General features: G+C 41.9%; 2 protein-coding genes across 15 annotated transcripts in view; one reads left to right on the plus strand and one right to left on the minus strand.

Moving 5' to 3' along the window:
* The window catches only part of ARFGEF1 (ARF guanine nucleotide exchange factor 1), a 164503-nt gene extending 156175 nt beyond the window's left edge, over nt 1-8328 (plus strand). For both annotated transcript variants that reach the window (XM_006131486.5, XM_075920576.2), the window contains 3 exons: nt 3167-3305; nt 5876-5993; nt 6916-8328. In XM_006131486.5, the coding sequence (XP_006131548.3) occupies nt 3167-3305; nt 5876-5993; nt 6916-7086 (428 nt within the window). In that variant the 3' untranslated portion in view covers nt 7087-8328. The remainder of the gene's footprint in view (nt 1-3166; nt 3306-5875; nt 5994-6915) is intronic.
* A 1066-nt stretch (nt 8329-9394) lies between these two features.
* Nucleotides 9395-21211, minus strand: part of CSPP1 (centrosome and spindle pole associated protein 1) — a 169251-nt gene continuing 157434 nt past the window's right edge. For 7 of the 13 annotated variants that reach the window (XM_075920582.2, XM_075920580.2, XM_075920581.2 and 4 more), the window contains one exon: nt 9395-10298. In XM_075920582.2, the coding sequence (XP_075776697.2) occupies nt 10072-10298 (227 nt within the window). In that variant the 3' untranslated portion in view covers nt 9395-10071. Of the gene's footprint in view, nt 10299-16988; nt 17058-17350; nt 17513-21211 lie in introns of all 13 variants that reach the window. The other 6 variants (XR_016348750.1, XR_016348747.1, XR_016348751.1 and 3 more) reach the window with 3 other exon arrangements.

The following is a 21211-nucleotide window of genomic DNA, read 5'->3' on the forward strand; positions in this document are numbered from 1 at the left end:
ACATTGTTCCTCATTCCATATTATTCAGTACTTTTTTAATTTATAAAAATGGATTCACCCATTAAAAAAATTCAGCCTTTTGTCATTTTTGTTCCCAGCTTGTAATATTTCTCTTCATTGCCTGATAGACTTCATTATTAATTATTATTATTATTATTTGTATTGTATCTCCTAGAAGCCTCCATCATAGACCAAGATCCCATTGTGCTAGACTCTATTCAGACACTGAACAAATGGATAAACCCTTTTTCTCAGAGTTTACAATCTGTGTATAAGGCAAGAGATAAGATATGTATATATGCCCCGTCACTCTTGCTGTACATGTAAAAATTGAGACAATACCAGTCAGCAGGATACACTCTGGTTTTGGTGCACCAGCAGCCAAGTTGTTTTTTTTTTTCATAGAAGTCATATTAAAGGAGAGTTTGAAGGACGAACAATGAGTTACTGTTACAGAGTTTCTGGGGAGCTGTTCCCAAATCATCATGGGCAAAAGCATGAAGGAGCAGGTTTGAAAATGTAACGAATGTGTGAGTGAAACTGGCATCATGGGCTGATCAGAGAAGGATGATGGCCTTTCAGTTCTGAATAGTGCATGATAGGTTGGGGGGAATGGGCCTTTATGGACCCTGAAGGTGGTGATAAGTAGTTGATTGCATATGAGGAGGAGCCGCCATGGGAGGGATGCACATTGAGGAGTCACATGGCTGAGGCTATTGGGTGAGAAAGGTAGGTACTTGTATCCAGCACACTAGGGTTTATTAATTTGGACCAAAAGCATCCCTTGCTATTACAATTACTGTTAAAGTGAGAAACCACAGACTTATAGAAAAGGACAATGGCAAGTTATCTTCTCCCAGGACATATGCAGTTGTTCATGGCTTTCTCCTACAATCACCTTCACATATTTATACATCTATGATGGCCAGTCCCACAATGTGTGTCTCTCTAGTTGGTTCCTGAAATTACTCTGTAAGAAGGTGGCCACCTTTAAATCCACTAGTGAGTGCCAAGGGAAGCTAAAATATTTCCCAACAAGTTTGTATGTTACCATTTCAGATATCTGATTTGTGTCCATTAATCCTTTGTCGTAGAGACTGTCCACTTTGGCCAATATACATGGCAGAGAGGCATTGCTGCCTTATCACATTAGTGGATGTACAGTTGTATGAGCCTTTGATGTGGTGGTGGCTTATGTGATTAAGTCCTGTGACGATGTCGCTTGTATAGATGTGTGTACAGAGTTTATTGCAGGCGTAGGTTCCTGGGTGAGTATGTTTGAGGTGTGATGTGAGGTTACTGGAAAGAATTAGTTTCAGGGGGATTCTCTGTCAGTGAGGATTGACCTGTCTCCCAACGCCGGTGAGAGTGATGGATCGTTTTCCAGGATAGGTTGTAGATTGTTAATGATACACTGGAGGGGTTTACGTTGGGGGCTGTAGGTGATGACTGTGGTGCTCTGTTATTGTGTTTGTTGGGGCTATCTTGAAGAAGCTGATGCCTGGGTACTTGTCTGGCTCTGTCAATCTGTTTTTTCACTTCCCCGGTAGGTATTTAAATTTTAAGAATGCCCGATAGTGACCCCGTAGATGGTTATCTCTGTCTGTGGGATTGGAGCAACTCTGGTTGAAACTTAGGGCCTGGCTTTAAACAGTAGGTCGTGTGATGTGTCCTGGATGGAAGCTAAAGGCATGTAGGGTAAGCATAACAGTCGGTAGGTTTCTGGTATAAGGTGGTGGAAATGAAGCCATCATTTAATTGTAGTATCAAGGAAGTAAGTGGATCTCTTGTGTAGATTGGTCCAGGCTAAGATTGATGGTGGGTGGAAGTTGTGTATATTCTTTTGTTAGTCTCTAAGGTGCTACAGGACTACTCCTTATTTAAGTTTTTCTTAAGCTACAGACTAACACAGCTGCCTCTCTGAGACTGGATAGGAAAGGCCGTGTCTTAGAGATGTTATGTAGACAAAGTTGGCAAGATATAGACAGAGCCAGGATGTGTGAGGACTTGGAGAGTCCAACATCATGCTAAAGTTACACACCTGACTGATTGGCAGGTTGGTGCGTTGTCCCCAGTGATCAAGAAAGGAAGTAGCAGGAATGAGTTGGATTAGAGGGGAAGAGGAGACAGGCTCTATTTCAGCCATGTGGAACTTGAGTTGATTAGGGATGTAAGCAATTAGTCAAGTAGTAAGCTTATCAGGTAATAGTCATTATTCAACTACTCCCTCCCTCCCTCCCCCACCTCCGCTGCCTCTATATCAGAGGCAGCAATGCCAGGGAGTAGGAGTCGGTGCTGGGGGGAGATAGCTTAAATGCTGGTTCACCATGGCGGGGGGGGGTGAGGGCAGGAGAGGTAGAAGCACAACCTGACAGTCCTGGCTTGTGCTGGGTCCGAGACTGCTGCTGCTCTGCCTTTTAAATGCAGTAAGAGCTGTCTGGCTCTTACTACATTTAAAAGGCAGAGTCATAGCGGGGATAGGTCCAGGACTGAGCAGTCCCAGGCCAGGTCCCAGACCTACCTCTGCTGCGGCTCTGCAGTTTAAATGTGGTAGGAGCGTACCCAGCTCCTACTATATTTAAACTGCAGAGCTGCAACAGGGGTAGATCCTGTACCCCACCTTCCCTTATTGACTAATCATGTAGTCGATACAGACTGTATCAACTACTTGATTAGTCCGTTGCCCGCTTCTTAACATTCTTAGTGTTGATGGTTAGATAGTCTCAGTGTCAGAGAGGCTGAGATTTTTAGCTTGGACAGGAGACACGTTTGGAGTGGAGAGGTAGTAGCAACCTCCCTGTAAAGTGTGTGTTGTTTTTCCCATTTTGCAGATGGGAAACTGATGCATAGAGATTGGATCTGTCAAGGACCAATGAGTCAGTGTGGATGCGAGGACTTTGGAGTTTGTGTTCAGACTTTCAGGCCTTACCTTTTTATTATAGTTACAGACTTCCAACACATTCAGGGTCATGCAGAAAAATGCCAGTCAAATGATTGCAGTAGTTCACAGAAACCCCAAACAATAGCACTACTACTTATTGCAAGATGCAAATAAATGGGTAATTAGTAGTGGCCATTTACTGGCAAAAAAATCATTTAAATAAAGTATAAAGGGAGTTTCAAGATGAAAGTAATAAACTTAGATGGATTCCTTAAATTTCTCCAGGTTTTAAAGGCAAATCCAAGCCCAATCTTTTGAAACAGGAGACTAGTAGCCTTGCCTGTGGATTGCGCATTCTTTTCCGCATGTATATGGATGAAAGCCGCACTGGTGCATGGGATGAAGTCCAGCAAAGACTACTGAAGTAAGATTAAGAGTTGTAACATGAAAATATATAAACACTAAACACATTAATTTGCTCTCCCTGACTGTCTACATGTACATTTGCTAATGTTTATGTAGTGTTTTAAAAGGAAAAAAATACAATGAAAGTTACAGCTGAAATACCCGATGTGTTGTTGAAGAGTACAGTTCTTCTGATCTTCTCCCTCTTCTGTCTCTCCCTACCTCAGCCAGCATGGATTTGTAAAGAACAAATCATGTCAAACCAATCCGATAGCTTTCTTTGATAGGATAACGAGTCTTGTGGATAAGGGAGAAGCGGTGGACGTGGTATACCTAGACTTTAGTAAGGCATTTGATACAGTCTTGCATGACCTTGTTATCGATAGACTAGGGAAATAAAACCTAGATGGGGCTCTTATAAGGTGGGTGCATAACTGGCTCGACAGCCATTCTCAGAGTAGTTATTAACAGTTCACAATCCTGCTGGAAGGGCATAACAAGTGGGGTTCCGCAGGAGTCCGTTTTGAAACTGGTTCGGTTAAGTATCTTCCTCAAAGATTTAGATTATAGCATAAAGAATACTCTTATTAAGTTTGCAGGTGATACCAAGCTGGGAGGGGTTGCAAGTGCTTTGGAGGATAGGGTCAAAATTCAAAATGATCTGGACAAACTAGAGAAATAGTTTGAGGTAAATAGGATGAAGTTTAATAAGGACAAATGCAAAGTACTCCACTTAGGAAAGAACAATCTGTTTCACAAGTACAGAATGGTAAGTGACTGTCTAAGAAGGAGTACTGCAGAAAGGGATCTAGGGATCATAGTGGAGCACAAGTTAAATATGAGTCAACAGTGTGACACTGCAAAAAAGCAAACATGAATCTGGGATGCATTAACAGGAGTGTTGTGAGCAAGACACAACAAGTCATTCTTCTGCTCTAGTGTGCGCTGATTAGACCTCAATAGGAGTATTGTGTCCAGTTCCGAGCACCACATTTCAAGAAAGCTGTGGTGAAATGGGAGTAGGTCCAGAGAAGAGAAACAAAAATTACTAAAGGTCTAGAAAACATGAGCTATAAGGCAAGGCTAAAGGAACTGGGTGTCTTTAGTTTGGAAAGGAGAAGACTGAGGCTATGTCTAGACTACACTGATGTATCGGAAAAAGGTACGCAAATTTTGCTCCACAATTTGCACACCTTTTTCTGATAGTTTTTTCGGAAGAGACTTTTCCGAAATTTGTCCCGTCTACTCTGGGCCAAATTTTGGAAAAGTCTCTTTTGGAAGAGCCTTTCCTCCTCATGAGAGGAGGAAGACCGGGTTTCCAAAGGAGTGCATCTGCTGTTCTGGGGGGGGGAAAAAAAAAAGGCAGAAGAGCAGACACAATCCCTGGATGCGGCGGAGTTTTTCTGGGATACCTCCGGCCTCCCAGAAAAAAACCATAGTGTTAGACATAGCCTGAGAGGGGACATATAGCATATCAAGTATCTAAAAAGGAGGAGGGAGAAAAATTATTGTTCTTGGCCTCTAATGATAGGACAAGAAGCAATGGGCTTAAATTGCAGCAAGGGGGGGGGGGGAGGTTAGGTTGAACATTAGGGGAAAACTTCCTAACTGTCAGGGTGGTTAAACACTGGAATAAATTGCATAGGGAGGTTTTGGAATCTCTATCACTAGAGATATTTAAGAGCGGGTTAAATAGATACCTATCAGAGATAATAGATAGTGCTTAGTCCTGCCATGAGGGTAGGGAACTGGATTTGATGACCTCTGGAGGTCCTTTCCAGTTCTAGTGTTCTATGAGTCTTAGAAAATATAAGAATTCAGAATAATTAATAAGCAACTACCACAAGAGGCTCTGTGTGTCAGTAGGTCCTGAAGTTCAGTGGCACCTGAGCCATTTCTTACAAGTGAAAGTATATAGTGAATTCTCAAAGAAAAATGGTGTTGTGCCTCAGATTTATGGAAAAAGTTGAGCTTCTGTCCCCTTTAACAAACCACAACACAAACTTTAGGTGCAATGGAAATCCTTATCTCCTCCCCCACATGAAAAACAAACCAGAGTTAAGGCTGATACCATCCTATGTTCTGCCATTTTTGCAAAGATTTTTCAAACAGAAAATGTTTAGTCTACAAAACCCTAGCAGGTACCTCTCTGAACAATACAGGATTTGAATATTGTGGTGATGATAGGCAGATTTATAGACTACGTGGGTGACTCTGAAAGACACAGAAATCTGTGGGAGGTCCGTTTTCACACCTGGAAATCCTATGAAATCTAGATGTACTTTATCTTTCTATCATTTTCTGGCACCTCTGAGAGCGAGCCTGCTACTACCATTCTGTGTAATTTGCCTGAAGAAGTCCAGCTCTGTCCTGATCTTCAGCCTCCCTGATGTTAAGTCCTAGGACTCTGTTAAAAGTACAATAGTATTGGGGTTTGAGATTCTCTCCCCCTTCCCTTCTCATTTATTTTGGCTGGGGATGCTTTCCCAAAATGGTGCTTTGCTGTTCAAAGACTCATCCAGTATTTATTATGGTCACAATTGCATTTGCAAACACCTTGCATCTTATGTAATTTTATGTTCTCTGTAGTGTCTGCAGTGAAGCTCTAAGTTACTTCCTTACTCTTACATCAGAAAGTCATCGGGAAGCCTGGACTAATCTACTGCTCCTATTCTTGACTAAGGTCCTCAAAATTAGTGATGAAAGGGTAAGTATTTGCATAAAAGATATTATAAAATAAACAGTATTGCTAATAAGAAGTGGTTCAAAATGTTATCTGAACACTGATAGGTTTAAAAAACTATGAAAATATGAAGCCGACAAAGTACTGAGATATTGTATTAATTTTGTAGTATTAGATCTTTATATGTTCATGCTGCTTTATGGACAATTGAGAAGTCCTGCGCTAAGGTGCTTGCCCTCTAATTTGAGATGGTGCACATGAGGTTTGATTACAGACAGGGAGGGAGAGGAGGAGGAAAACAGGGGGAGGGCAGGGTAGACAAGCATACTGATATAAAACATGAAGACATGATATGTCTGTGTCTCTTTAAAAGTTGCCTCCCACACACAGATACCAGGAGGGAAGCACCAATAGTTAATATATTCTTTTCTTCATTCTTCCCATAACACCTAATTCCTTTATATCCTGTGCAATGTGTAATAACAAATTCCAGAATGAGTTGTTGGACAAATTAGAATATTTCAGCAATTGTACAGCAAGTAATTGTTGTATTTTCATCCAAGACCACCTCTATAGCTCCCACATTGCACTAAGCTTTCTTGGGCTTAGTAAAATTTGATGGTATGCTGCAAATGTAAGCTGACATGGTGCACAAATCTTAAGCAAAAAAGGAAAAACTCCTTCTCAGAATGAGAAATAGTTTAAAACAAATGTAGATACATAGCCATTGCAGAATGCTTCAAAATACTTCACATACAATGAGCCTTCATTTAGCAGCCCAATTATAAAATTGTTTATACTTGAACCCCATTAACTTTTGTCAGAATTTTGTATCTCTCACCTTGATGCATAATTTTCTAAATCCTTCCCTCTAAAGAGCAGACTTGTGGAAGTGTTGCAAGAGGTTTCTGTTTAATAGAATAACATTATCTTTTCCCCCCCTCAGTTCAAAGCCCATGCCTCATTCTACTACCCTCTCTTGTGTGAAATTATGCAGTTTGACCTAATTCCTGAACTTCGAGCTGTTCTGCGAAGGTTTTTCCTGCGGATTGGTGTAGTTTTTCAGATATCCCAACCACCAGAGCAGGAGCTGGGAACAAGCAGGAGCAAGCACTGACTGAATATTGCTTTGTTACGAAACCACATCCCTCAGCTATATAAAAGGACAAGGTAGTGGAGGATTTCTGTCTGGATATCCATAAAAACGGTTTTTTTGGTATGGCAATGTGTATCTAAGGGTTAATGGTACAGATGCTTACAACTGTAATTCTGGCTTGCAAAACTCCAGTTCCTTTCGGTTTTTTGATGGATTATTGCTGTTGGTTCTCCTTCCTGGCTCATGTTGAGCATAGAGCCAGTTTTTAGCACAGTCCTGTTGTCACCATGGGCTACAATATCCTTTACTGTTCTAGATAGCAGTATAGCAACAGATGCTTATGGCAGGTGTGAAACTAAAGCCTACCCAAAGAACTATATATGTAAAGGTTTGAACTTCTGCAAGAAGTACCACTCAGGAGAGCTGTGTTTTGAAGGATAAAATGTTTATAGTGGAAAAAAGAATGGAAATTATTGTTCATGGTAAAAGGTATTTAGCAACTGTCTGATATTCTTATTCTGAAAATTTTTTGCACACTCAGGCTACCTGAGATATTTGGTAATCATCTTTCTGTGAAAAATGTACAGAGATGCAGGTCTGTAATATAAACTATTAAACACTATACAGTTCTTCCTGCATTGTTTTGTTTCTGTATTTTATTGATTTGCTAAAAACCCATAACATTTTATGGTTTACCAAATGCACTAGAAGTTTGGATTTATTTTTTGTCATGATTTTTGTTTTGTTGTAGTCCAAAAGTTAGTGTTGCTGAATTTTTGTCAAGAACAGATGTAGAAAATATCACGACTGACATAACTACCTGTAATATACTTGTTTTAGGGTTTTAAATATAAAGAGCCATTGAACTCTGATGATCCTTCAAGGACTGGAAACTTGAATCACCACAAACAGTCTAGATTGTGTCTGCTGTCACTTTTTTTTTGTTTGATGTAGATTTTTCTTGTGTACAGAATTTAATGTTGAATATATAAAAGTAACAAATCTTGGCATGGTTTGGGGATGGTTAAATTGATTGGAAATGTATTCATACTGTGAATTGTGCCCTGATGGTTAAAGACAAGGTTGTCAAGCATTCTATATTACAGTGGATGTAGAAAATTTTTTCTGATGGACAAAATGTATATGGTACAGCTATGTAAAGTTTTCTATGTAAAAATTCTGTACAACTTTCTGTACAATATTGGTTCTCATCTGGCATATTCTAATCAGGTTATAGGTCAATAAAGTTTTTGAATTCTTTCATCTGTGCAATCAAAACCAGTGTAACCTGCAGCTACTTGTTTCCTTGACCAGTGTGACCTGTCAGCTATTCCCCTCTGCCTACATAAGTTTCACTGTCAATTCTACCCTGCTCCGAGGCACCATTGTGTCTGATCCAGGATCAGCTGGGGAGGGTACTGTGGCACCAGCAGGATCACAGTGCCATCCATCCTGGACCTGTTTGTTGTGGACAGGGTCTTTACTGGTGCTCTGTGCCACCATTGCCTGCAGAAAAGAGGCAGCACCAATGGTGAAGATAAGCAGAGGCAGCATGTTGCCACAAGTTCCTATTCAGTAGTGGGTCCTTTGGTGCCACCCAGAGAGAAACTGATGATGCTGTCAGCCAAGACTTCCCCACTCCAGCACTAGCCCCAGAGTCCCAGCCCAAGACAGTGGAATTGATGGGTACTGCTCCTCCATGACCCCTGTAGGTTGACTCCTCATAATCTGAGGTAGAGCCAGGCAGCCCAGCTGGTGGCTCCTGGTGCTCAAAGATAGGATCCAATAAACAAATGAGTCTATCTCCATTTTGTTTTCAGCCCAATGTGAGCCCTCATTACTGTGGAGGGAGAAAGGCAGCATTGCAGAGTTTATTTCCATCACTCCCCTATTCCCATCCCTCTGCAAGGACCCTTTTCACAAGCAACTTAGCCCAGGAGGGAGGTATAAACTCGCCTCTCCTTGGATCACTTCCTACATTAGCATGTGCTCTGCCTGAGCTCTTAACAAGAGCTCAAACTTCCTCAGAAGCGCTTCTGCCCCAGGATGTTGCATAGCAGCAGCCTGGTTGCCAGTAAATACATTTTCTATCTCTCACCATCATCACTCAGCAGGCTAAAGATAATATGGGGTTTAGTAGAACAATTGCAATCCACATGTCTTAGCTTTCTGTAGGTGTACAAACTTCTGCTTATGGGCTTTTGAGTTAAGCCTTTAACACTTCTCACTCACATTTCCACAAAATGGGACTAAAGCTTTACCTTTGGGTAATAAAATAATTTATTTTCATCAATTGTTTGAAATCATAACCATAAATTAAAAATATTAACAATATTCACTCATAACAATATCTACATTATCAACACAAACAGGAAGAAGTAGAAAGGTATAATTAGTGTTTTAGCACACAACTGATTGATTGGGAAAAGAAAGCAAACTGTTAGTAACTGGAACAGGAATGATCAATTGTTTACACAAATCTTTTGTCCATGTAGATGCACAACAGTGATTCAGTAACTCTTGAATATTGAACATATACAGGCTACTATAACCCTCTCTTATCACTGTTTTTAGATAGCTACCTGCTGCTTTGAGGTAAAAATCACTTCAAGTACCAAGAGTAAAATGAATTCAGCTTTGTTGTTCATTCTAGTATGTTAGCAGAATCATTCTGTTTTGATATTAAAAGTTCTCTGAGCTAATGCTATACTCTCACAAGCTTCAAATCTAAGTCTTGAAATATCTGTAACATACTGACCAGTTTAACTTATAGAAAAGAGTGCAAAAAACCTCCACTTCCCTACTTTGGTTTAATAAAACATCCTATACAGTCTACAGCTTCTGCTCCTTTAACATTTTAATTAAAAACCACCTATACATATAGCTTACAGTATTTACATATAAGACTAGTCTTACAAGAAAATAAACTGAACATTTTAAAAGTGCAGTAGTGATTTACATTCTTTCTTATGATTAAAGGCACAGCTTGTTTCAATATAGATTTATTCAACCATGTGCAGTTGACAGTCCCTGCCAATTAAAAGGTAAAGTGTTTTCAGAAGACAGTTTAGCCTGATTTGACTGTCCAGACATAAATCTTTTCAGGGTCTCTGATGTTCCAGGTCGCAGCCAGGGGTCTGTTGCTACTGTGTCAACAGAAGTAGGCCTTCTGCCACTTTTAGATGGAAACTGCTTCAAAATGTCATCAGCATCTCCCAGGGAAATATCGTCACCTACAGAGGAGGAAGAGCAATAGATATATCATTTCCCTTTAACATAATCCCATCACCACCATTCCACTTTCAAGTTACATTTAATATTTGTTCTTTCTATATATTTAATGATATAAAGCATGAGACAACTGTCACCACCCAAACACTTACCAATGATATGTCTCAAATGAAACAAGTCTGTATAGGAAAATGCCATATCTGTATTAAATTAACAGTTCAATGGCTATGAAGATACTGGAAGTCTTATTTGGGGGTGAGGGTCATGATGCTATCCAATGTTCCGTAGATTTTTTGAGAAGCTGCTGCCTGATAAAATGCTCATTCTCACTAGACAGAACTGGGATTGCAAATACACTCCCTCCATACCTGCCGGTTCACCTTAAGGACTGCTTTTGCTCTCTGATATTGAGCCTGCTTTTGCAGACTGGGGACAAACCACTGAAAAGTCAATGAGTCTGATACAAAAAAAAAAAAGGAGCATTCCAATGAAAAAACAACTCTGTTGTCAAACACCATCTTTTGCCTATATTCACATACTTCTTTTCAGCTTGAGGGTGACTAAAATACCTCAGACCAGATGCAGAGTGGGTGCAAATTTCCTACATGCAAAAGGTACACATATCATCTCCATAACTCGTTACCACAATGTTTTATATATTTTAAACTAGTCTCGCAATATTTTATTAATTTAAGTCACCACGTTCCCCTCTTCCACAGAGATTTGCTCTTTCAAGCTGGTACATTGCTATCGGTACATGAAAAAAAGCATACTCCATTTAAGTATAAGGATTTCTACCAAATGGTGTTAATGTAAAAAAAAGCTTTAAAATAAAGTGTGCCTACATGAATATATCCTTCAACTAAAAATTTAGAATATTCTAAAACAAACTACAGAGATGTTTTCTATATGGCTAGTCTTAACTAAGGATGTTAAAATGTGTATAATGGAGTAATGGTGCCAACGCTGAAAAAATTCAACACAGGGCTGCAGTCTCCTTGTGTACCAGCTCCTGTCTGTTGCTCCATACTGCTGCTTCTGTATCACTTGCACCTTCATGTGTTCAGCTATAGTGATAGTTTAGGGGACTTCCTGAAGAGTTTTGTCCACGGCAGGTAGAAGGCTGGGGCCCTGCAGATGTCAAGGGAGCAAAGGTGACTTTCCTCCACCGAGCTGAGGCGCTTTGGAAATAAAGAAGGCAAGTGTATAAGTTGGGTGAGAGGAAAATTAGAGTTAACTTTGGGTACAAGTATAGGGAAACTTACAAAATGTAGTAAATGGGCATCTGCTATCATGGCCCCCAGTTTGCTAAAATATCATGCAAAAGGTAACCACCAGCAGTATGGCAACCTTCACGGAGAGCGGAGAGAGACAGCACACAAGGCTAGAGGTTCAAAGAATGACTATCAGTGTTGTGAGGACAAGGCTAAGGTCCCACTGGGACCAATGGACTTATCAGGAGGGAAGGTTTGAGGGGGAGCCTACTAAAATGTAGAAGTAAATGAGTGAGTAAAGAGAGAATGCCCCTGCAGCAGAGGGTGCAAGGTAGTGAAAGCAGCCATGTGAAATTTGATGGCGAGCGAGGCCAGAGTTCTTTAGGAAGAGGGTTTGTCTAGAAGAATTTCCACATAGAAGTTGAGGCTCACACTTCCTTTCAATAGGGCCACCAGCAGTCAATCATCAAGATCAGGGAATATAAGGACACCTTGATGTCAGAGGTGGGCCACCACTACTGAGACAACTGTGATGATGATTCATTGAGCAGTGGTGAGTCCGACTGGAAGAATCGGACTCACAGGAAGTCATGAAGTCACAGGAAGAATCGGAATGTGCAGGAAGTCATGACCTGCCATGAAGCTCAGGAAGTGTCTGGGGGAAGGATGGATAGCCACATGCATTACATATCGAGAGCTGTAAACTACATGCGGCTGCCTAAGGAGTCCTGGCTACCTAGGAGACCATACCATTCAAAAACTGGCCTTCATATAAAGCAGCTGATGCAAAAAAACACTTCTCAAAGAACAACAGTTACAAAAGGTTAGTGACCATTTTTGCTTCTTTGAATGCTTGTTCACGTATTTCCAATGAAGGTGACTGCTAAGCTGAACCCAAGGAGCTTGGGTTGGAGTCAGTTATCCACTGAATGTAGGACTACCCTGCCTACTGGGTATGCTCCATAACAGCAACAAAAAGTTGTGATGACTTCCTAAAGGGTTTTATGCGCTGTATATAAAAGGCAAGTGCTCTACAGACATCCAGCAAATGCAACGGTACATGGCTTAGGTTACCTTCCTCCTTGTATTTTACCCTAAGTGAAATATGAGACCACCTGGGGAAGGAAAACAGGGTGAGGTCCGAGCTGGACCTTGTCGTTGTGGAAGACTATACAGGGTGGCTCTGACATGAGTGCCCTCAGCTCTGAGACCCTTCTGGCAGTTAGCCTTTCTGTTGGCAATTATATCTTACACGAGAGGCAGAGAACATAAGAATGGTCATACTGGGTCAGACCAAAGGTCCATCCAGCCCAGTGGCCAATGCCAGGTATCCCAGAGGGAGTGAACCGAACAGGTAATGATCAAGCGATCTCTCTCCTGCCATCCATCTCCACCCTCTGACAAACAGAGGCTAGGGACACCATTCCTTACCCATACTGGCTAATAGCCATTTATGGACTTACATTCATGGAGGTTATCTAGTTCTCTTTTAAACCCTGTTATAGTCCTAGCCTTCACAACCTCCTCAGGCAAGGAGTTCCACAGATTGACTATGCGCTGTGTGAAGAACTTCCTTTTATTTGTTTTAAACCTGCTGCCCAATAGTTTCATTTGGTGGCCCCCTAGTTCTTATATTATGGGAACAAGTAAATAACTTTTCCTTATTCACTTTCTCCACACCACTCATGATTTTATAGACCTCTATCATCAGGGCTCGACAAATCATGGCGAAATCCACTCATCAGCCCCGCATTGCGCACACTCACATCACCAGTGAACAGGGCAACCAGCTGAAATCTACTCGCCACGGGTGAGTAGATAAACGGATTTGTTGAGCCCTGTATATCGTATCCCCCCTTAGTCTCCTCTTTTCCAGGAGTGAGCAAGAAGCTAGTGGTTCAAAAGATGGGAACATTAACTTGGAGAGGACCAGGATAAGGTCTCACAAGGGGAGTGGTTCTCTCACCTGAGGGAGGGATCTATCCAATCCTTTGAGGAAGCGCCCTACCAGGGGCTTTACAAAAACAGAGCAGGTGGTAAAGTGATAGGGAATAGCCAGCATGGGTTTGTGAAGAACAAGTCATGCCAAACTAATCTGATAGCTTTCTTTGATAGGTTAACGAGCCTTGAGGATAAGGGAAAAGCAGTGGATGTCAAATACCTAGACTTTAGTAAGGTATTTGATACGGTCTCGCATGATATTCTTATTGATAAACTAGGCAAATATAACTTAGATAGGGCCATGATAAGGTGGGTGCATAATTGGCTGGATAACCGTAGTCAGAGAGTTGTTGTTAACGGTGCTAAATCCTGCTGGAAAGGGATAACAAGTGGAGTTCCGCAAGGGTCTGTTTTGGGACCCGTACTGTTCAATATCTTCATCAATGATGTAGATATTGGGATAAAGAGTACGCTTATCAAGTTTGCAGATGATACCAAACTGGGTGGGGTTGCAACTTCTTTGGAGGATAGGGACATAATTCAAAATGACCTTAGCAAGTTAGAGAAATGGTCAGAGGTAAACAGGATGAGGTTTAATAAAGAGAAATGCAAAGTGCTCCACTTAGGAAGGAACAATCAGTTCCATACATACAAGATGGGAAGCGACTGTCTAGGAAGGAGCATGGCGGAAAGGGATCTAGGGGTCATAGTGGACCACAAGCTGAATATGAGTCAACAGTGTGATGCTGTTGCAAAAAAAGCAAATATGATTCTAGGTTGTATCAACAGGTGTGTTGTAAGCAAAACTCGTGAAGTCATTCTGCCGCTCTACTCTGCACTAGGTAGGCCTCAGCTGGAGTACTGTGTCCAGTTCTGGGTGCCACATTTCAAGAAAGATGTGGAGAAATTGGAAAGGGTACAGAGAAGAGCGACAAGAATGATTAAAGGTCTAGAGAACATGACCTATGAAGCCAGGCTTCATGAACTGGGCTTGTTTAGTTTGGAAAAAAGAAGATTAAGGGGGGACATGATAGCGGTTTTCAAATATCTAAAAGGGTGTCACAAGGAGGAAGGAGAAAATGTGTTCCTCTTGGTTTCTGAGGACAGGACAAGGAGTAATGGGCTTAAAGGTGCAGCAAGGGAGGTTTAGATTGGACATTAGGAAATAATTCCTGTCAGGGTGGTCAAATATTGGAATAAATTGCCAAGGGAGGTGGTGGAATCTCCCTCTCTGGAGATATTTAAGAACAGGTTAGATAGACATCTGTCAGGGATGGTGTAGACGGAGCTTGGTCCTGCCTTGAGGGCGGGGGGCTGGACTCGATGACCTCTCGAGGTCCCTTCCAGTCCTATGATTCTTCTCCTGGATGGAAAGATGAGATTGCGACTTCCCCTTGAATGGTTCCTTTGAAATATGTACTAATTTACCCGTGCCTATCTCTTTCATCTTCTATTTAGCTTATATTTCACTTTGACACTCTGTATAAAAGTTTCCTTGATCTGAAAAAAAAATCTCTGAAACTCAAAAGCTTCTCACCAGCAGAAGGAGGAACAATAAAAGATATTACCACACCCAACCCCGTCTCTCTAATATCCTGGGGCCAACATGGCTACAATAACACTGCATAAACAAAAGTGGAAGCAGGAAAGACACATCATGGAATCTAATATTTATAGAGCATTAGGGTTCATTTCTCATTAAGGTATCCAGGGCAAAATAGATTCTAAACCTAAGATTCTGTCCAATTCTTGTCAGGTTTAACAAGAATCTATTAAGTCACTCATCTTTAAGGCCCTGTCCTTGCTCCAGGTTCATTTGGCATGAATAGGAAATAGGACCAGCATAAACAAGGGACAGCTCCAAAGAACCATGTAGAGAAAAACACATCCCGCAAATGACGTGAACAGTGCTGGGGTTTCCCTGAGATCTTTTCCACTTGATTTCCCAAGAACTCATTTCAACTCTAGTCTGATCACTCAGGTTCCTTTATTCGGCATACCGCAAAGCTATAGTGGAGTTGATCAGACTTCAATGTATGAGGTGGGTAGAGAGCATGACAAACGATAAAGTGACACATATGGATGTTAAATTTAGATTAATTAACTAATCAAATAGTCAATGGAATTTCCATTGACTATTTGATTAGTCTATCAGGGCTCTTGCTACAGTTCAAAAGCAGAAGCCCCACTGGGAATGCGAGACCAGTGGGAGATTGGCCCAGTGCTCCTCGGGGCACCTGAACCTTTGAAACATATAAGAGGCCCAGTGGGTTCCCACTCCCTGCAGCACCTCAGCCTTTGACTCCCCCGCTGGGCTCTTGCACATTTCAAAAGCAATAGCAGCAGAAGCAGCGCGAGTGGAGACTGCTTCAGTCCCTGCTTGTGCCGTTTACCCCTCCACTGTCCCCTGCGGAGACGGTGCTGGGGGGGAACCGGCTTTTAAGCCAGCTCCCCCCAGCACTGGCTCCTGCTTAGCCCCCTCCTTGCTGCCTCTCTCTGACAGAGGCAACAACGAGGGGAGGAGGGAGAAGCAACTAGTCACATCACTAGTCGACTATCCGATAAGCTTCTGCTTCTTGGATAGTCGACTAGTCGCTTATATCCCTAGTTACACAGAAGCACTTTTCCCTATACATTTTGACCAAGACTAACAACATATGCATCTTTAACTATAAATTGCATCACATGGTTCTGGATCTGGCTTGGTTACTTTGCAGGAACTAATCCCTGTACTAGGGAATATAAAATCCCCATTAATCAGTTAAATGTTATGTTGAACCGGTTAATTGATTAAATGGGGCAGGCAGGTTGGAGTGCCTTCCCCGCTGAAGGTGGGGGATGTTCCAGCCAGGATAGAGTCCCCCTGCCCACAATGATGCTCACATCCCCACCCTGTATAGTGTACTCTAGTCACACATTGTGCAGGCACATGTATTATTTACTTCATCTTGCATTTCAGGTGTATCCTGTGCAGTCTAAATGGTACCAAACTGCTCCCCCCTTATCTTATCCAGTCAAGACAACATGGCTCTAGCCTACTGATCCAGTTATCTTTTCAGTCAGACCCACTATGGAATGAGGCAAATTACTTATGTCAAATTACTTAATATCCAAGCCTACGAAGAGAGGAGTTGTGTGCTGGAAGTCACCACAGTAATCAGGCTACAATTAAGCCTCTCACCTTTGAGCTCAAAACTCTCTCCTCCACCTGAAAGGAGAGGAGAGCACAGACCTCTGACTCTCCAGGCCTAGATTTCTCCTTAATTTGATGAAAGCACTTGTCAGAAGGGATCCTGTTGGTGCATCACACAGGCTCCATCCCCTCCAAAGCCAGAGGGAGTGGTGATGGCATGTAGTGGGAGAGGCAGCATAGGCCTTACTTCTCTTTTTCACACTGTCCATCTTGTACAGATGATCTAACAAAATCTCAGCAGGGGAAACTTTAAGAAAATCCAGGCCCCCTGGAAGCTCCAAAGATACCAGTTTCTAAAGATAAATACATTTTGAAAAAAAGACCAAGTCTGGTCACTTACTCACCCTGACCATCACTTTATAAAAAGCGAGTCAAAATAATTGAGTCCAGAAACTGGTGATGAAAAAACTAACCTATTAAAAAAAATACAGAAGTTTGTGAAAAGGACTTAGGTATCTGATTACTCTATATTAAATTCCCAGGGAAAATACTCCACCAGAAAAACTACAGAGTTACTCATTTTTGTTAATTAACAATAAACGATAGCCCTTCTTTAGTTAATTTTCTTGTTCTATTATTTCTAATCATAGGTTTTACTTGGAAGAAGACAATGTTACTACCCACTATAGACTTAGCTGCATCTCCAGGGAAAAGAAGTGATCTTTCTAACAAGTGAAGAATGGAGGTGCTAACAGCAAAAACTTACCTTACCGTAACTGTGGTTATCTGTTTGCATAGAAGTGGGAAGTAGGAGTCCTACTTAAACAATGACTGCAGGACATCTCTACCAAAGGGGGCATCCAAGCTGGAAGCCTCTACCAAAGAGTAGCATCTTGAAAAGGTGTGGACCAAGCTCCACGTAGCTGCCCTACAGATTTCAGAAATAGAGACATTCTTCAAAACAGGTGTCCAAAGCTGTTTTAGCTCTAGTGGCATGAGCTCTAAAGTGAGCAGGTAGGTTCTAACATAAATAACTCAGAACATGCTCTGAAAACCCATTTTCATAATCTCTCTGAAGAAAATGCCTTACCCTTAATCCTTTCAGCAAAGACAACAGTTTAGGTATGTTCCTTAGCAAATGTATCCTGTTAAAGTAATATGACAATGCCCTTATTACCTCAACTGTATGAAGTTTTCCTTCACCCAGCTAAGACTTGAGGGGGAAAAAAAACAAGAAAAAAATAAATTGGTTCATTTGGAACTCAAACTCCTCCATGCAGGAATCTAGGATGGGATGTGAGAGTAATCCAATCCTTACGAGACACTGTATAAGGTGTACCTACCATGAATGTCAGAATATCCTCTACCCTCAGAGAGGATGCAGTCTCTACTAAAACAACAGTTAGAAAGGTGGTTCAGGGATAAAGGTGTTGTTTTGGTTCAAAATAGGGAAAGAGGCCAATCAACACTGTTAATAATATAATTAGGTCTCAAGAGTAAAGAGGTTCCTCAATGTGGAGGGGAACATAGCTGATATCCTATGAAAGAAAGCTAACGAGTCTCGTGGATAAGGGAGAAGCGGTGGATGTGGTATACCTAGACTTTAGTAAGGCATTTGATACTGTCTCGCATGATATTCTTATCAATAAACTAGGCAAATACAACTTAGATGGGGCTACTATAAGGTGGGTGCATAACTGGCTGGATAACTGTACTCAGAGAGGAGTTATTAACGGTTCACAATCCTGCTGGAAACGTATAACAAGTGGGGTTCCGCAGGGGTCTGTTTTGGGACCGGCTCTGTTCACTATCTTCATCGCCTATTTAGATATTAGCATAGAAAGTACGCTTATTAAGTATGAAGATGCTACCAAGCTGGGAGGGGTTGCGACTGCTTTGGAGGATAAGGTCATAATTTAAAATGATCTGGACAAATTGGAGAAATGGTCTGAGGTAAACAGGATGAAGTTTAATAAAGACAAATGCAAAGTGCTCCACTTACGAAGGAACAATCAGTTTCACACATACAGAATGGGAAGCGACTGTCTAGGAATGAGTACAGCAGAAAGGGATCTAATGGTTATAGTGGATCACAAGCTAAATATGAGCAAACAGTGTGATGCCGTTGGAAAAAAAAGCAAACATGATTCTGGGATACATTAACAGGTGTGTTGTGAGGCTTCAGGAACTGGGCTTGTTTAGTTTGGAAAAAAGAAGATTAAGGTGGGACATGATAGCGGTTTTCAAATATCTAAAAGGGTGTCACAAGGAGGAAGGAGAAAATGTGTTCCTCTTGGTTTCTGAGGACAGGACAAGGAGTAATGGGCTTAAAGTGCAGCAAGGGAGGTTTAGATTGGACATTAGGAAAAAATTCCTGTCAGGGTGGTCAAATATTGGAATAAATTGCCAAGGGAGGTGGTGGAATCTCCCTCTCTGGAGATATTTAAGAACAGGTTAGACAGACATCTGTCAGGGATGGTGTAGACAGAGCTTGGTCCTGCCTTGAGGGCAGGGGGCTGGACTCGATGACCTCTCAAGGTCCCTTCCAGTCCTATGATTCTATGATTCTAAGACACGAGAAGTCATTCTTCCGCTCTACTCTGCACTGGTTAGGCCTCAGTTTGAGTACTGTGTCCAGTTCTGGGCATGGCATTTCAAGAAAGATGTGGAGAAATTGAAGAGGGTCCAGAGAAGAGCAACTAGAATGATTAAAGGTCTAGAGAACATGACCTATGAAGGAAGGCTGAAAGAATTGGGTTTGTTTACTTTAGAAAATAGAAGACTGAAGGGGGACATGATAGCTGTTTTCAGGTATCTAAAAGGGTGTCCTGAGGAGGAGGGAGAAAAATTGTTCATCTTGGCCTCTGAGGATAGAACAAGAAGCAATGGGCTTAAACTGCAGCAAGGGAGGTTTAGGTTGGACATTAGGAAAAAGTTCCTAACTGTCAGGGTGATCAAACACTGGAATAAATTGCCCAGGGAGGTTGTGGAATCCCCATCTCTGAAGATATTTAAGAGTAGGTTAGACAAATGTCTATCAGGGATGGTCTAGACAGTATTTGGTCCTGCCATGAGGTCAGGGGACTGGACTGGATGACCTCTCGAGATCCCTTCTAGTCCTAGTATTCTATGATTCTATAGTATGAACCCTAGAGAACCTTGTCACTGTAGGATTGGAAAATACGGTATGACCCTGTTTAGGAGGGAAAACGGCTTATATTGCTGCTAGATGTACCCTTTTAACACTGAAAGAAATCCCAGATGGCTTAAAGGCTAGTAGATAAGGAAATGAGTGATGTCAAGGGAGAGAGCTAGTGTGATGGACTGGGCCAGGTCTGGGCACAGCTGAGGGCATCCGCTCAGGGCAAATTGCTCAAATTCGGGACTCCTTACTGCCCCAGACTGGAGATCTTCCCAAACAGGCCACACACCAGTCCCACAGAGCACTTCAGCTGCCTGCTTGAAGACTCGTGGCTAAACCCCTCCAAAACCCCAGCAATATCTATGCCCCAGATGGCCCCGGACCTCATATACAGGTGAGGGGTCTAGTACCCAATCTGACCTTTCCTGAACAAGTTCTGTCCAGTTCCAAGAAACCAGCCACAGATCCCTGGTCAATTTACCCTCTGGACCTTACCCACAAATCACGCTGAGCCAATCCTTTAGAATCGACCATCTAAAGGTTTATTACCACAAGAAAGAAAAGCATGAGAGTGAGGTTGCTAAAGTATCATACGTTACATGCATCGAATCTCCCAGTTCTCGATGCAGGCTTGCAGCAAAGATGTTATAACTGCTGGCTTAAAAGTCCTTGTTGCACATCCTAGGTCAGGATGGGTCCACAGTTTTTTCCGGCTCTTCGATCCCTGCACTGTTGCCTCTGGGATGAAGTGCTGAGCTGAGTACAAGATGGAGATGGCCACATGGCAAATTTATACCTCCTTCCTGGTTTCTTCCAGGCTGGCTAGAGTCACATGGCCAGTAGCCAGGTGTGTCTTTGGCCTTCAGAGGCCCATTGTTCCCTGGAGCTTCGCTCATTAGCATGTCCACAGGCAAATCATATGCAAACACTTGGAAGGTAATAAAGTGATAGGGAATAGCCAGCATGGGTTTGTGAAGAACAAGTCATGCCAAACTAATCTGATAGCTTTCTTTGATAAGATAACGAGCCTTGTGGATAAGGGAGAAGCGGTGGATGTCATATACCTAGACTTTAGTAAGGCATTTGATACGGTCTCGCATGATATTCTTATTGATAAACTAGGCAAATATAACTTAGATAGGGCCACGATAAGGTGGGTGCATAATTGGCTGGATAACCATAGTCAGAGAGTTGTTGTTAACGGTTCTAAATCCTGCTGGAAAGGGATAACAAGTGGAGTTCCTCAAGGGTCTGTTTTGGGACCCGTACTGTTCAATATCTTCATCAATGATGTAGATATTGGGATAGAGAGTACGCTTATTAAGTTTGCAGATGATACCAAACTGGGTGGGGTTGCAACTTCTTTGGAGGATAGGGACATAATTCAAAATGACCTTAGCAAGCTAGAGAAATGGTCAGAGGTAAACAGGATGAGGTTTAATAAAGAGAAATGCAAAGTGCTCCACTTAGGAAGGAACAATCAGT

This window comes from Pelodiscus sinensis, chromosome 2 (genome assembly GCF_052426305.1).
Source record: "Pelodiscus sinensis isolate ZL-2025 chromosome 2, ASM5242630v1, whole genome shotgun sequence".
Taxonomy (NCBI): Eukaryota; Metazoa; Chordata; order Testudines; family Trionychidae; genus Pelodiscus; species Pelodiscus sinensis.